Source organism: Aythya fuligula, chromosome 10, assembly GCF_009819795.1.
Source record: "Aythya fuligula isolate bAytFul2 chromosome 10, bAytFul2.pri, whole genome shotgun sequence".
NCBI classification, from domain to species: domain Eukaryota; kingdom Metazoa; phylum Chordata; class Aves; order Anseriformes; family Anatidae; genus Aythya; species Aythya fuligula.
The window spans coordinates 1,675,320-1,688,969 of NC_045568.1; the positions used below are offsets into that span (position 1 = coordinate 1,675,320).

Genomic DNA, 13,650 nt, shown 5'->3' on the forward strand with positions numbered 1-13,650 from the left:
GCTCATTATGTACATGCACTTGTTTTTTCTTTCAGTAAACCCCCTTCCAAAATTGTAACATTTCTGCACCCCAGCCCAAAGCATCATTCATCTCTGATAAAAAGCATGACAGGAAAAGATGTTTCAATAAGACGGCCTTTTTTCATTTTTGTGAACATAACACTGAAAATTGTTAACAGACAACTGCTACAGCGATTCTGGAAGTTGTGTAGATATGTAGGCAAATATTTTTATTTCAGACAATTTGCTTGCGGCAGGTGCAGATGAACTTTGGACTGCACTGTTCAGGCTGGGTCCTGAACTTCTACTAGAGAAGGCAATGTGCCAAATAGACATGTCCTAGGATCTTCATACTGAATTTACCTATGGAAATAGGGAGAAGAATCCCAGTCTGCAGTCCAGTGTCCATACAAGGAGGTAGACTTTGTCATGTCTCTCAGAATTGGAATAAGCATTGATGAGTCTAAATTTTCTGAGAGGAGCTTCTAACATATAACAGTCAAGTAGGATGATAAACAGCAGAGAATATAATTCAGAGTAAATGAAGGCTATTAAGCTCTTTAAGAGTTTAGATTTAAGTAACAGAAACAAAAACTAATAATATTAGGTCAGGAAGGGAAAGAAGGTTTCCATCCATTCCTATCTTATGTTTTTAAGCCAACAGTTTCAAAGACAAATGCAATGGCTGGCAAGAAAAATGATCTATGATTTTGCATGAATCAGAACATATGCATACAATGTTCAAGAGATACTTCATCTGAAAAGGAGGTACTTTTTTTTGGCTGAGGAGATTTGCAGGCTCTTTTTTTTTTTTTTTTTTTTTTTTTTTTACTATTTCTTTATATATATATATATAAAAATATATATACATATGTATATATATATATACATACACATGCGCACGCGTATATACATAGCACATTTTTGAGATACAATCACTGCACCTGACATGGGTATAGCTAGTAGTAGTAGTTGTCCTACACAAACTAGTATTTTATGAGAGCTCTTTCTCAGGACCTAGTTAAGGCAATAATAATGATCAAATGACTGATTTTAGAAGGGGTCTGTTCCACAAAGTCCTATGAAAAACTAAACTCCCCTGGGGTTTAGGGATCCAGACATTTGGGTTACATTTGTTTGGTTTATGTTTTGTTTGTTTGTTTTAAATACATTCACAGAATCTTGTAGCCTGGTAACAGAACAAGATTTCCAAATCAAACACAAGCATGCTCAAAGTGAGCCTTGGATTCTAATCCGGAAAATAGAAGACCAAAATATAAGAAGTAAGCTCACATTGTTTAAAAAGCTTGATCTGAATGTACATGTCATCTTTTGAATGATAAGTTTATCCACTTCATCCCTTCATAGCTTACTTTTCAGATTACATAACAGTGTATAAGCTTTGGAAACTCAGGTGTTCACAGTCTATAGTAATCAAAATTATGTCTAAACCCTCACCTTTAAGAGCAACAAGCTAACCCTGTACAAATCTTTAAAATGTCAAAAAGAACTCACTGCTATACCTTCCTAGGGTCTTACTCATGCTGCCATCCTGTGACAAAAAACAGTAAATGCAAGAACAAAGTTCCACGGGAAAAGAAAAAAAAATCAAGATACTTCAGAAATGTTTTTAAGCCTCTAAGTTTGATACAAGAAAGTCTTGTATCAAACACAAAGATTCCAAGTACTGTGCCTTAAAGGGCTGTGTAATTGCTTTACCATTCTCACAGTGATAAACTGACACTTCTCTTCATCTGTATTAGAGATGGCCAAAAAAATGAAGAAACAGTATTAAACAGGTCAAGCTCATAAGAGCTTATTATAGATCCAGTGTATTATTTTTTTTGCCTGCTCTAACACTGTAACACATAAATGTTTTCTTGAAATACCCTACCTTGTGACAGAGTGTAAGATTGAAATGCTTCTCCTTCTCCCAACTTGGTGGAGTGAAGTGCCCACCACACATGAAATGAGGTACATTGGGACTGGACTCTAAAGAAAATCTAAACATTAGTCTGAACTTTCCTGAAAAAAACCTTTTAATTATTATTAACAGTAATGACAGTAATAGAAAGATAAGAGTTCCATGGATTTCCTGTGTTGACAAAGCAGCCCATTTGTTGTGTGAAACATAACTTGATTGCAATGCAGGTTACCTTCAAGTATCAGTACATCAACAGTGAGAGTGAGACAGGAGGAAGGGGACAAGTGGAATAAGAGAAACCGTATCAGATTTGGTCTGTACCCTATGAAGTCATCAGAGTCTTCAGTGGTTGAAATAACATCAGTGCTTAGAGGGGAAAAAATAGATGAACAGTTTAGCAGGGAACATCACCAGAAACAAATGGCAAGCACTCACATGAGTCTTACTGAGGTCATGCTGGCATAAGCTCACTGTGCATGTTCTCTCAGAGGTGAGAAGCTCTCAAACTAGATACATAGACAGCTAGCCTGAAAACACAGCTGTAGAACGCCTTTGGGACCACAGAAGATGTCACCCACCTGAGTGTGCTTGGCAGCTCCACATACAGTAGCATTCAGTACCTTAATGCACTGCCCAGGATTTTCAGACTTGCAGCCTGCAGGCAGGCTGCTTTCCAAAGAAGTCACACAAATGGAAAATGAACAGATCACAGACCATGCTGTTCTCACAGCCGCTCTTTCAGCTGCCTGTCATACGGCTGTATGGATGCAGTCATTGAGTCTATACCTTATCTGAGAAGAAAGATTGGCAGATAGCCTACTGGAGTCAAAGCAGGCTGAAACAGTCCAGCTATTTCGACTCGTTCTGAAGATGGAAATTGCCAAACTCCAGAGCCACTAGCCAGGACTAAAATAAAGGGGAAAAAATGTAAAAGCACAGATCACAGAAGCAAGATGCTCAGGAAAGTGCAGAAATACTGAGGGAGTTATTTTTAAAAGCAGGACAAGATGGGTTAGTTAGAAAGCCTGGTTTACACACAGTGCTTATTAAGGAGGACCTCCGGGAAGACCGAAGCGTGTGCTTGAAAATTTGCATCCTCTTCATAGGAAGCTGAGTTATCAAATAGACTAATCCAGTGTTAGAAAATGAAGTGCTGATCAGCTTGTACATTAAGATCTTTTGCACGTTCACAAGATGCTGTAATTCACCTGTTTAAAACTATAGCTGCTTATTACTCTACTGAGGTGGGGAAGGCTCAGCAGACAAACAGGTAGCATGGTGAAACCAGCAGCAGCGACATGCTTGGCAGTTCCATGTGCACAGCACCAATGCACAACTAACACTCCACCTGTGGACAGGTCACCCCAAATTGCCACTCACCACCCTCATTTACCTTATAGGTAAACTATTCTCACCTACCTTCAACATTGCTCATTGGGTCAACCACATTCATCAGAAAGCATGCAGATGGCTCAGCACACACACACACATTATATATATATATGTAATATATATATTATATATAATATATAAAATAGGTATGTTATTTATTTATATAAATATATAATGAAAAAGCAAATAGCAAATACAGGTAAAAAAGTTAACAATATTTTGCTGTCTCAAGTTAAGAAAAGAGATCATGATAAAGAGAAGGTAAGAAAAATGTTATTCAGTTGACTTTTATGTCTGTGTTAATACCACTACCTCTACAGACCATTATCAGTACTACCAAACATCAAAACACTTGTCTGTGCAAATTTGCTTAGAGAAATCAGACATGGATTTTCACTTTCCCTCAGCTCCCCAAATTTTTAATTCCAGTTGTAAAGCCATATTACAGTAGGCATCTACATAAAAAACACAAGCACCTCACACAAAGCCTGGCTCAACCTATTTTATGCTATTAGGGCTATTCAAAAAATAATAATAATAATAATGCTAAGTAGCCATTGCTATCAGTTTAATATTTAGTAAAACAAATTAACCCTATCTCCCAATTGGAACACCTTGAATGATATAAACTGAGTCCTAAATAATGGATTCAATAATTTTCTTAAGGAAGTCAGAATACTTGCACAGCTGATTAAAAGAAGCCACATTAAAACCTCTTCAGTCTATATGAATACCTAAAACATTTATCATATGGTAGCTAGCTTTGCTAAAAAGCATAATATTTCAATGTCAAGAAACAGAAACAGAAAAAAATCCCAATATGAAAAACTATTTTTCACAACAGCTTAGTTTATGTATTTATTTTTAAAAGTAAACAATGGTGAGGGAGGTGTTTTTTTGGTGGTGGTGTGTTTTTTGTTTTTTTTTTCTTCTTTTTAACATACATATGAAAAGGAATTTTTCTTTGAAAGATGTAATAAGATATCCTCTGGATTGTTTGAAAAAAGTCCCACTATGCAAAGGTCAGACTATAAGATACTTGGCTTGTCTAGTACAATGAACCATGGTATCCAATTTCACCCCGTCTTTCTTTTTTACTTCTGTTTCATAACAGACTAGCATTAATACTTATTTAGCACAAGAGCAAATCTTTCTTCACACCTTTTCCACATTCCAGAAAGGCCAGAATAAGAGACGTTTTTTCATGCCTGGATGAACAACACCTGCAATACAACATCTTGCTGCAGAATTTGGGTATTTTTATCCCTCCACGCAGGTAAATAGTTTTTTTATTGTTATTATTATGTCATGCTTATAATCCTATTTTTAAAGATGCAGGAAACTATACAACAGCTACTGTTTTCCCATTTTAGCACAAGATGTAGCTCAGGGTTATGACTTTTTACAGCTGCACAGAGAAACCAATCCAGTTACTTTAAAAAAAAAAAAAAAAAAAAAAAAAACACCAAAAAAAACAGTTATTATGCTCATTAAAGAAAAAATCACTTTTTTTTTTATAGGGCTTTACAATAACTGCAGGTAGTTACATGCTTCCTCTATTCCTTTTTTTTTTCATGTAATTGTGTTTTCTTCTTCCTGAAACACATGCACTGTTTCAATAATACTATTTTAAAATCCAGAGAACTCTTCCGCCAGCACTGTTTAGGTTCAGAACTGATCCTGAAAAAGGTTATATGATGATCCTATTCTGCTCCTGATGCATAAGAAAGTTTTAACTGCTTTTTACACTCATTCTGAGCAAATAACCATAGTTAACACTTCTCCACTTTGAGATTTCACCCAAATACAGCATAACTATTTTAGATGAGAAAGGCAGGTTCTCAGGACGAAAAATCAACTTTTAAAATGGAAACACAAAGATATTAGTAATAATCCCATCCTTTATACATATAACCAATTGCTCTATCACTCAGAACTAATCTCGCTACCATCCATTCAAATACTTCTGTGCTTCAACAAGTGCATTCACATAACCTGACCTATATCCATCCATACAGAGGAAAATATAAAGCATTAAACAAAGCAAGATCTAGGAAAAAAATGAGAAAGCAAATAAGTACAGATTTTGAACTGGTATCAGAAATATCTGGAGTGATCTATACATAATGCAGTGTAGTTGTGGCTTTTGCAGGAAGTGGCAGTAGCTGACCTGAATGTGAGAAATGCATCGTGCTGGAGGACTGGGTTGCAGTCCTCTGGTATCAGAGTTGTATCAGTAGTTGTACAACTACTCAAAGTTGTACTTTGAGCCTCACTGGCAAGTGAGGATCAAAGCTCTGCTAACACCTTTGCAATCATCCAGCAGATGTGCCAGAGAGCTATCAGTACCTAACACTGAGCTAGACTGTCTCAAAGACACTACTACTCTCCAGGATGAATCAAGAGCAAAAACCAGTTGCTCAAGATCACTCAACAATCCTAGCAACACACAGTAACAGAACTTGGGATTCCCAAGTGCCATTTCTCTCTCATAACATTTAAAAGCCACTACTAATAAGCTCGAAGTGAGAGACAAAAGCTCTCTGGGTAGATAAGGGAAACTTCAGGAAGAAAGTTATTTCCACAATTTTCTTCCTCTGAAAATATCAGTGGGGCTCAGATCAGAAATTACAGAATGAATGGAGGGTAGCAGCATGGGGAAAGAATCACTATGAACAAATGAAGAAACATTTACACTTCTAAAATTAAATTGCTTTTTACATCTAAGAAGTTCTAGACTAAATACAGTCAAAAGCAAACAGCAATTGGGAGGTGGAAGACTGATACAGAGGTCAATGTACATCAAGGTTAGATTGCATCTCTTAAAACATTTTAAAGAAATGAGAAGGTTCCAGTGAAACAGGACTTTAATAGAGAACTGTTAAAATACATAGCATACATACACACACGAGTTAAAACATAAGAGTAAGTCACAGAAGAGGATTAAGAAAAGCTATATTCTGAAAAAGTCAATTATGACAATATCAGAAAACTGAAGTGAGGAAAGAGGATGGGGGAAAAAGGAAATGAAGAAGCATCAGAAAGGATAAAAACAAATGCTTAATGTAGAAAATATGTTGTATATCAAGCCACTCATATTAAAAAGGAAGAAAGCAATTCCTCATACCTGACATAATAAAGAAGAGCTAGTGCCACAAAATGATTGCAAACTGCTTTGGAAGGGAATGAAGAGAATAATTAAGGAGCCTATATGTTGAAATCACTAAGTGACAGAATTTTATTTTACCATTCACCTACAGGAAATGTGATTCTATTCCAGTTACTTTTCTTTTTAGGCAATTAAAAGAGGAAAGAAAACCAATCTTTCAATTCTAACCTCCTACCCACCCAGAAGAAAAAGTAAAAGTTGGCAAAGTACATACACTTTCACAGTTAAAAAGAAATTACAGCTTGACTTAATATGAAGCCTTCAAGGAGATTTATAATTACTCTTTGTATTGAAACCATAACATTTTCCATCCTGAAGAACATTGCACCCTCAAACATTCTATACCTCTTCTCCTACAGACTACAGTCTTATTACAGGTAGCTGTCTCATTACTCTGTATAACTATTGTGAATGTAAAAGAAAACTTCCCAACTGTAGATCTAATCCTTTTGAAGTTTATATTATACTCAGCATGCTAAGAACTAGTTTAAAGGCTTGCAAGAAAGCATACAGTCATAGTAGATACAGACCTACATATATATCCCAGGTAAATGTTTTTTTTCACTTGAATGTACAATAACTAGCTGCCACAATCTAGCAGATTCCTTTCCTCGGTTCCATTCTCCACACCAGCCATGACACCTCTATATAATCAAGGCAGAATCACCTCCTTAAAAAAAACGGTATTTGTGCTACTCACTACTTTGCAGCAGTACTTTTCATTGAAAGCACATATGCTGTCGCCAAGATCAGCCTTATTTCAAGTACAAAACTACTTAAGTGCCACTCATATCAACAAGCAAAGTAACTCCATCTGCCCCCATTTCAATTGCTCCTGAACTGATGTGAATTTAAATTTTGTTAATTAGTTTACCCTTAAGTGAGATTTAAATAATAGCATTAATTCTGCATTAATCTGATGTTCATTCAACTTTCAAAGACTTTGGAAACAGATGCTATAATTATCCAGACTCCAAGCCTGTTTTTGACCAGGCTACTACTGCTACATGGCATGGTGCAGAGGACTGACCTGTTCAGTCAACCAATAAACCATTCATTAATACATACTAGTAAGCCATTTGATAACTTTTTTTTGCTTTAAGTGAATTTCATATACAAGTTTCGATCAAAACATTTCTAAGAAAATGGCATACACTACTGAAGACAGAAGTGGAAAACTCTGCTTAGCAAGTGTGGAACCAGACATACTACAACTGATTTGCACAATGTCAATCAACAGGTCAGGGGCAAAACCTCAGCTACATGTGGTGGGGTTTTCTTTGTTTGTTGTTGCTGTTGTTTTATTTGGAGGCTTCCAAAGCAGTAACAATATTATTTAAATTAAATTAATGAACGCATTAACTAGCCATCAGACATCTCAATGTTTAAACAAGTAAACGAAATGTGAAAGGATTATCTCTGCCAAATTAAAGAGGTGTCCCACAACATTGAGAACTTTGCTATTAAATGAGTAAAGTTTATGCAATGCAAAGCATGGTACAGTCTGCCTGGATTTGTCTTAATCACACAAGGAAGCCGGAGGTTTTTACAAGACTCTTGAGAGGAAAATACCAGGTAGGCACCAAGGATGCATGTGAAGAAAGGGGATTTTGTACTTCTCAAGATGGATTTTATTGAAGATTTTTGAGAAGAGCTGAGTTAGCAGCTGCTTTTGTCAGACAAATTATGTTTAGAATAATTACAGTTTGCAGTTATGACTCCTGTGCATTTGTGAACCAAAATAAATAGAGTGCAATCACATAAATAAAAGCCATACATAATTCTATAGATCATTTGAATTTTTTCAACATATACGGGATTGGGAACTACAATGACATTTTCTACAGCCCATGTTCACACAAAATTCACCAGATATCTTCTAATGTTAAGGAAGTTCTACTAAATAAAAATGTATTTATATCAATAACATGCTCAGGGTGGACTTGATAGAATTAGTGCCAAGTTATGAGTGCAGTGAGACTCCTGTTACATTGGGGCTGTACAGATAAAAACTTCAGCAGAGAAAAATTCAAATCAATAATTTAAACATGAAAAAACATTCAAAATATTAAGTATCTGGGAAGCTAAATACAAAAAGAATAATGTTATTTCTTAGCAACATTCAGTTTAATTTCAGCTGCCTTTCCTAGATTGAATTTTACATTTCTTAACACATGATTTCTTCTTCAGTTTAGTTCTAGGCAAAAATTTTGAAATCACATAGCACTCATCCCTTTAAAAAAAAAAAAAAAAAAAAACAAAAAACAAAAAACAAAAACCAGTTTGGCTTTCTGACTATGACTTACATGTTTTTAATATGGAAATTGTTTTTTCAATATATGTAAAAAATAATCACCAGTATACAGACTTTGACTTAATTTCACACAAATATATTCTCCACTTGCACTAAAGAGGTAAGAACACGTGCTTCAGGTCCTTCTGCTTCTTTGCCCCTGCAACACATTCTGTTCTTGTCCATCTGATTTCCTTTGGTCTCCCTGTATTTGCCTTTAACTGTTTTAAACGAGATAGTATCAGGAAGCTGAAGTAGACTCCTCCCTGCAATTTGCCCTGTCTGAAAAGTGATGTAAAGTTGCTTCTACTGTGACAAAAAAATCTTCCAGTTAATATTTGAGAAAATTCCTTTTATTTTATTTCTTCCTGAACATGCTAAGGTACAACTAAGCATATTCACTGTTACTGGAGAAATAGCCACCTCCACTTTCCAATAACTTTCACGACATAAAATGTACACTGGTAGATCCTCCAGTATTTATTCTTCCTTTTGGAAAGTGTAACACTAATTGAATAAAAGACCATTTTAAGGACAATACCTGTATTTGCATAACCTTCCCCCGTACTTATGCACTGAAGAATTATTAAGCCATTATTCATTCTCTTTCTGCATATTTTGTTCCAGCTCACCATATCCTTACTGCAGCACTGCCATTACCTCTGCTCAAGTCACTGAAAAAAAAAAAAGCATAAATGATAAACATTTCCAGAGCAAAAAGCAAAGGCTATAAACAACCGGGAGCATAGAGGACAGAGTGAAAAAGTACTTGCATAACATAAATTTATATGGTAAATACAACACAACTAATCAGCTACCCATAATGGGATAAAGAAAGTTACCTGGTTTTCAATTTAAGTGCTTTTGCCATTTGTAAATTTGACTCTGTAACAAGTCTCATTTGGTTGGATCTTACTTGAAAGAAGATTTTAAAAGGTCATTCTGAAGGCTCTCATGAAAAAACAGTGCAAAACTGCAGTTATGGAAAAAATGAATAGTAAGTGGTACCAGTGTAAATAAACTAGCATAACAGAAAGAAGATTGAAAAATTAAAGATTAGTTTCCAGTATGAGCATAGCATATCACTTTGTATTCAAAAGATAGGTAGAACAAATCCTCTGACAAGAAATGGTTCTGTTTCACTTGCCAGCACAACGCCACATGGAAATGTCAACCACAGACACCAAATATCTACAGCAGAAATAAAAGGGGGTTTGTTCATTTCATAGTTTAAGGCTGTAACAAAAAGTCATTCACCTTTTTAGCTGTGGAAGAAGTTTTCAAGTCTGCTTCTGAATTAATGCTTTGTAGCTCTCAGAGGTGCTAAGTTCCATGCACTTTGCCTTGCTTCTCTAGTGGTGTTTTCACCACCTCATTTCCCCACACAATAAGCACTTTAAATGTTAAAGGTCCTTGGACTGGGAGTAGAGAGTTAAGGAAAAAGACAGCATTGCTAGGTCCATTTTACAGGAAAAGTTAGCAAAGATGCCACCATTTGCCTGTGAGGACAGCAATGTGGGGGAGGTCCTGCTTGTAGCTTTAACTTTCACATTAAGGCTTCTGGCATTCTGGACAAAATCCTACTACTGTCACAAGTTCTGAAATTTTTATGTAGGACATTACAGGTGTTATTTAACTGCCTAAGCAGTCCGTCAAGAAATTATCACAGACCTAGGGTGAGAAGACAGATCTCAATCTTAGTCTTCTGCCTGGATTTTAACAGGAAATTTAAAACTGAGGTGGCCAACAGAAATCTTTTTTTTTTTTTTCTCTTCGTGTTTTCCATAGTAAGTTCCAAAGGGTTGTCAGATCTCATCTTTACTTTTACTGTGAAATTGTGCTGCAGTTTGTAATGATAGAAGGACGTCTGTAACATGAAGTGAGTACTCAGGCTTTTTGTACAGTGCCATCTATAATCTCTCTTGTTGTACTTCACTGAAGAAACTGCTGAAGATATTGTAAAAGGCAAAATGTAAGTAGGGGGCAGTAAATCTGTGGGATGCAGATAGTCAATGCTGCAAGTCATAACGTAAAGCTTTACTCTTAGCCTCCTACAGTTTTCATTATCAGTGAAAATTTCTATTAATGTGATATGATAGTATCATGTACAAACAGCTCAGCAGTCATAGATTTGGCACAGCTGTCATAAAATGATAGTCATTTAGCTTCAAGATAAAGCTGAAGTTTGAATATTCCTGCTTTTCATCTTTGAAGCTTTGTCACTTTAGAAGATAATTATCTAGTTTTTTGACCAATGATGTGTTCCCAACACATCAAACTTTAATACCCATAGTACAAAGATCCTTTTCTCGTGTCTTGAAAATTAGTGACTTAGCTTGACAAACTCTTGGGAGTATATTGAACAGCCAAACATTCAGATACAACCTAGAAGACAATACGAAAAAGTAGATGCTGTAGCCCTGACCAAGTTTTTCATAATGCCTTCCAAATAGCATGTTCACAATGCCTTTTATTTAACAGGCTAGAGATACTATCGCTATATAGTTCAATGCCTGCAAGTCAAATCCTTGTTTGTATATTAAAACTTGAAGAAGCTCCTTGCCAGTTACAGCAGAATAATCTAAAGTGAAAACAGATGACGCATAAAACCTTCTACCAGCTGACAAGTGATTTCTGCACAACACTAAGTTCATTTAAGGTACTGTGGTTAAATACAGTAAAAAAAAAAAAATATCTACAGTAAGACAACTAAGAAATAAAGAGTTTGGTTTAGCCCTGGATTAGAAGGGAAGTGCCTGTGCTATCATTACAAATTAAAAATATAAAAGGTTTTCCAATTCCTGCAATCAGCTTAGTGGACATTACTCTCAAGATCTCATAATTATGAGAAGAGTTACGTAGCCCTATTGTGAAAAGAGGAGTGTCTGTGGAGGAAAGTTTACCTGAACATTAAACAGAAGAGAGTTTAGATTAAAACCCTGTAATGTTAATGCAAGTATTTTTAAAAAATGAGACAGAAAAGAGGCCTGAGGAAGCAACTGAAAGATGGTATGACTGAGGCATAACAGAGTTTTAGGAGAAACAAATATATCAAGAGAGAGAATCAAAATCCTAATACAATCAAGAATTCCCTAGGTCATACTCGGAGACTTGGAAGTGGTTAAATTCACAGGCAGTCCACTGGCATAACACAGTAAGCTTTCATGCCAAGCTCTTAGGTCTGTGAAAATGCTGCTTGCTTATAAGCCTACCAAAGAAGTCAGCTTCAGACTAACACTTATTTTCTACGACATGGAGAGATGCAATTCAAGAGTCAAAGCCTTGAGCTGATGAAACATGCATAGACCCAACAGAAAAAAAGAATAGTGGCAATATATATATTTCTATATATATATTTCTTCTATATAAAGAGTATTTATTTGGAATTGTCTCATTTTAAAAAAAAACTTCTTAAAAGTAACTGAAAGGTAAACATGGCACATGGCCTGGACTAAAGAATGAAAACAAATAGAACTATTGCTTTCTTGATTCTTGCCAAATGAAACTCATTTCCAAATAAACATAGACAATGGCTCAAACATCCAAACAACTTTTATGGAAATATCAATCTCTCACTAAGTTATCCATCTGTTTACAGTGGTTGAAAATCTTTCAGCTAAAATCCACAGCATTTTTGGGGATTTTTATTAGCCCTTACATTTTTATCAGTATTTCACAATAAGGGAGGCAATAGTATAACATACCATGGATAATGTAAAGCATATAGGTCTTCCAGACTGAAAAATCAAAAGGAAAAGGTATAAAAGTACAAGTACACTTCAATTTGTATTTTTTTTTGCCTTGATCAAAACAGGGGCTAGACACCTGTCTTTTGCAAAAAGACAAATGTGTCTTAATATAAAGTTTCTAAGAGCTGCTTTTCTATTTCTGTTAATGTTCAAGGATACAAAAATCAAACAACAGCCTGACTGCCTTCTGCAATAAACAACTACATCTGTGAATGAGTGGAGAGCAGTGGGTGGCATTTACCTTATTTCAGAAAGGCTTTTGATATCTCCCACAGTATCTCTGTATCTAAATTAGGACAACTATGGTCTGTTTGAGAGATGCCAGATCGGTGAAAAAACAGTCAATGAGCCTCAAAAGGTAGTGGTTATTCACAGCAACCCTGGAGGCTATTTGCAAGCAGAGTTCCCCAGGGGTGTATACTGGGAACTCTTCGTTTTAATGTGTTCATTAATGATCTTCATCACTGAAGATGTAGAAGACTCATCAAGATTATGCACACCACTTTAAGAGAGCACTTGAAGGTAGGGCATGCATAGCAGGGAACTGTTGGGGAGAGGACCTATAAACAGCCTTCTAGTACCTACAAAGAGGTTACAGACAAGAATAACCAATGCTGTTTATGGGGATGTACTACAGGAGGAGAGAGGCAGCAAATAGTTTTTCATCCTGAGAATAGTCAAGCTGTGGAATAAGAGATTGTGGCATCTGTCCTTTGAAGGTTCTGAAGACTGGACTCAAAGACCCCCCAAAATATGCTCTGAAGCCTGCATTGAACTTACTTTGAGCAGAAACTTGAGTTAAATAACCTAAAATGTTCTTCCAGAACAATTATTGTGCAATGACAGAAAAACAGAGGTCCACAATGGAAGAGCATTAGGCAGTGGTAGAAAGGGGGAAGATGAAAGCCACTTTTTGTTTTGGTTTGGTTTTGGTCTGGCCAGAGGTAAATTCAGTATCAAGGTATTCAGAAGAACATCCATCAGCCATCTTCCTCAGCCTGAAAATTCTAGAATATTCACATAATCTGCCACCTGCACAGAATTCAGGGAAGACCATCAACTCCATCTTTGATTACTCCAAAGGAAAATATTTTATGAAGCCCAGAAGTCAATTCCACCCCTT

At 35.9% G+C, this 13,650-nt stretch overlaps 1 protein-coding gene across 7 annotated transcripts in view; it reads right to left on the reverse strand.

Annotated features, from left to right (window-relative positions):
- The window catches only part of CACNA2D3 (calcium voltage-gated channel auxiliary subunit alpha2delta 3), a 518,406-nt gene that overhangs the window by 439,854 nt on the left and 64,902 nt on the right, over positions 1-13,650 (reverse strand). The window contains exon 1 of one of the 7 annotated variants that reach the window (XM_032193909.1): positions 9,320-9,425. The exons of the other annotated variants lie outside the window; for them this stretch is intronic. Within the exon in view, the coding sequence (XP_032049800.1) occupies positions 9,320-9,331 (12 nt within the window). The 5' untranslated portion in view covers positions 9,332-9,425. Of the gene's footprint in view, positions 1-9,319; positions 9,426-13,650 lie in introns of those variants that run through there. 7 annotated transcript variants of the gene reach the window in all.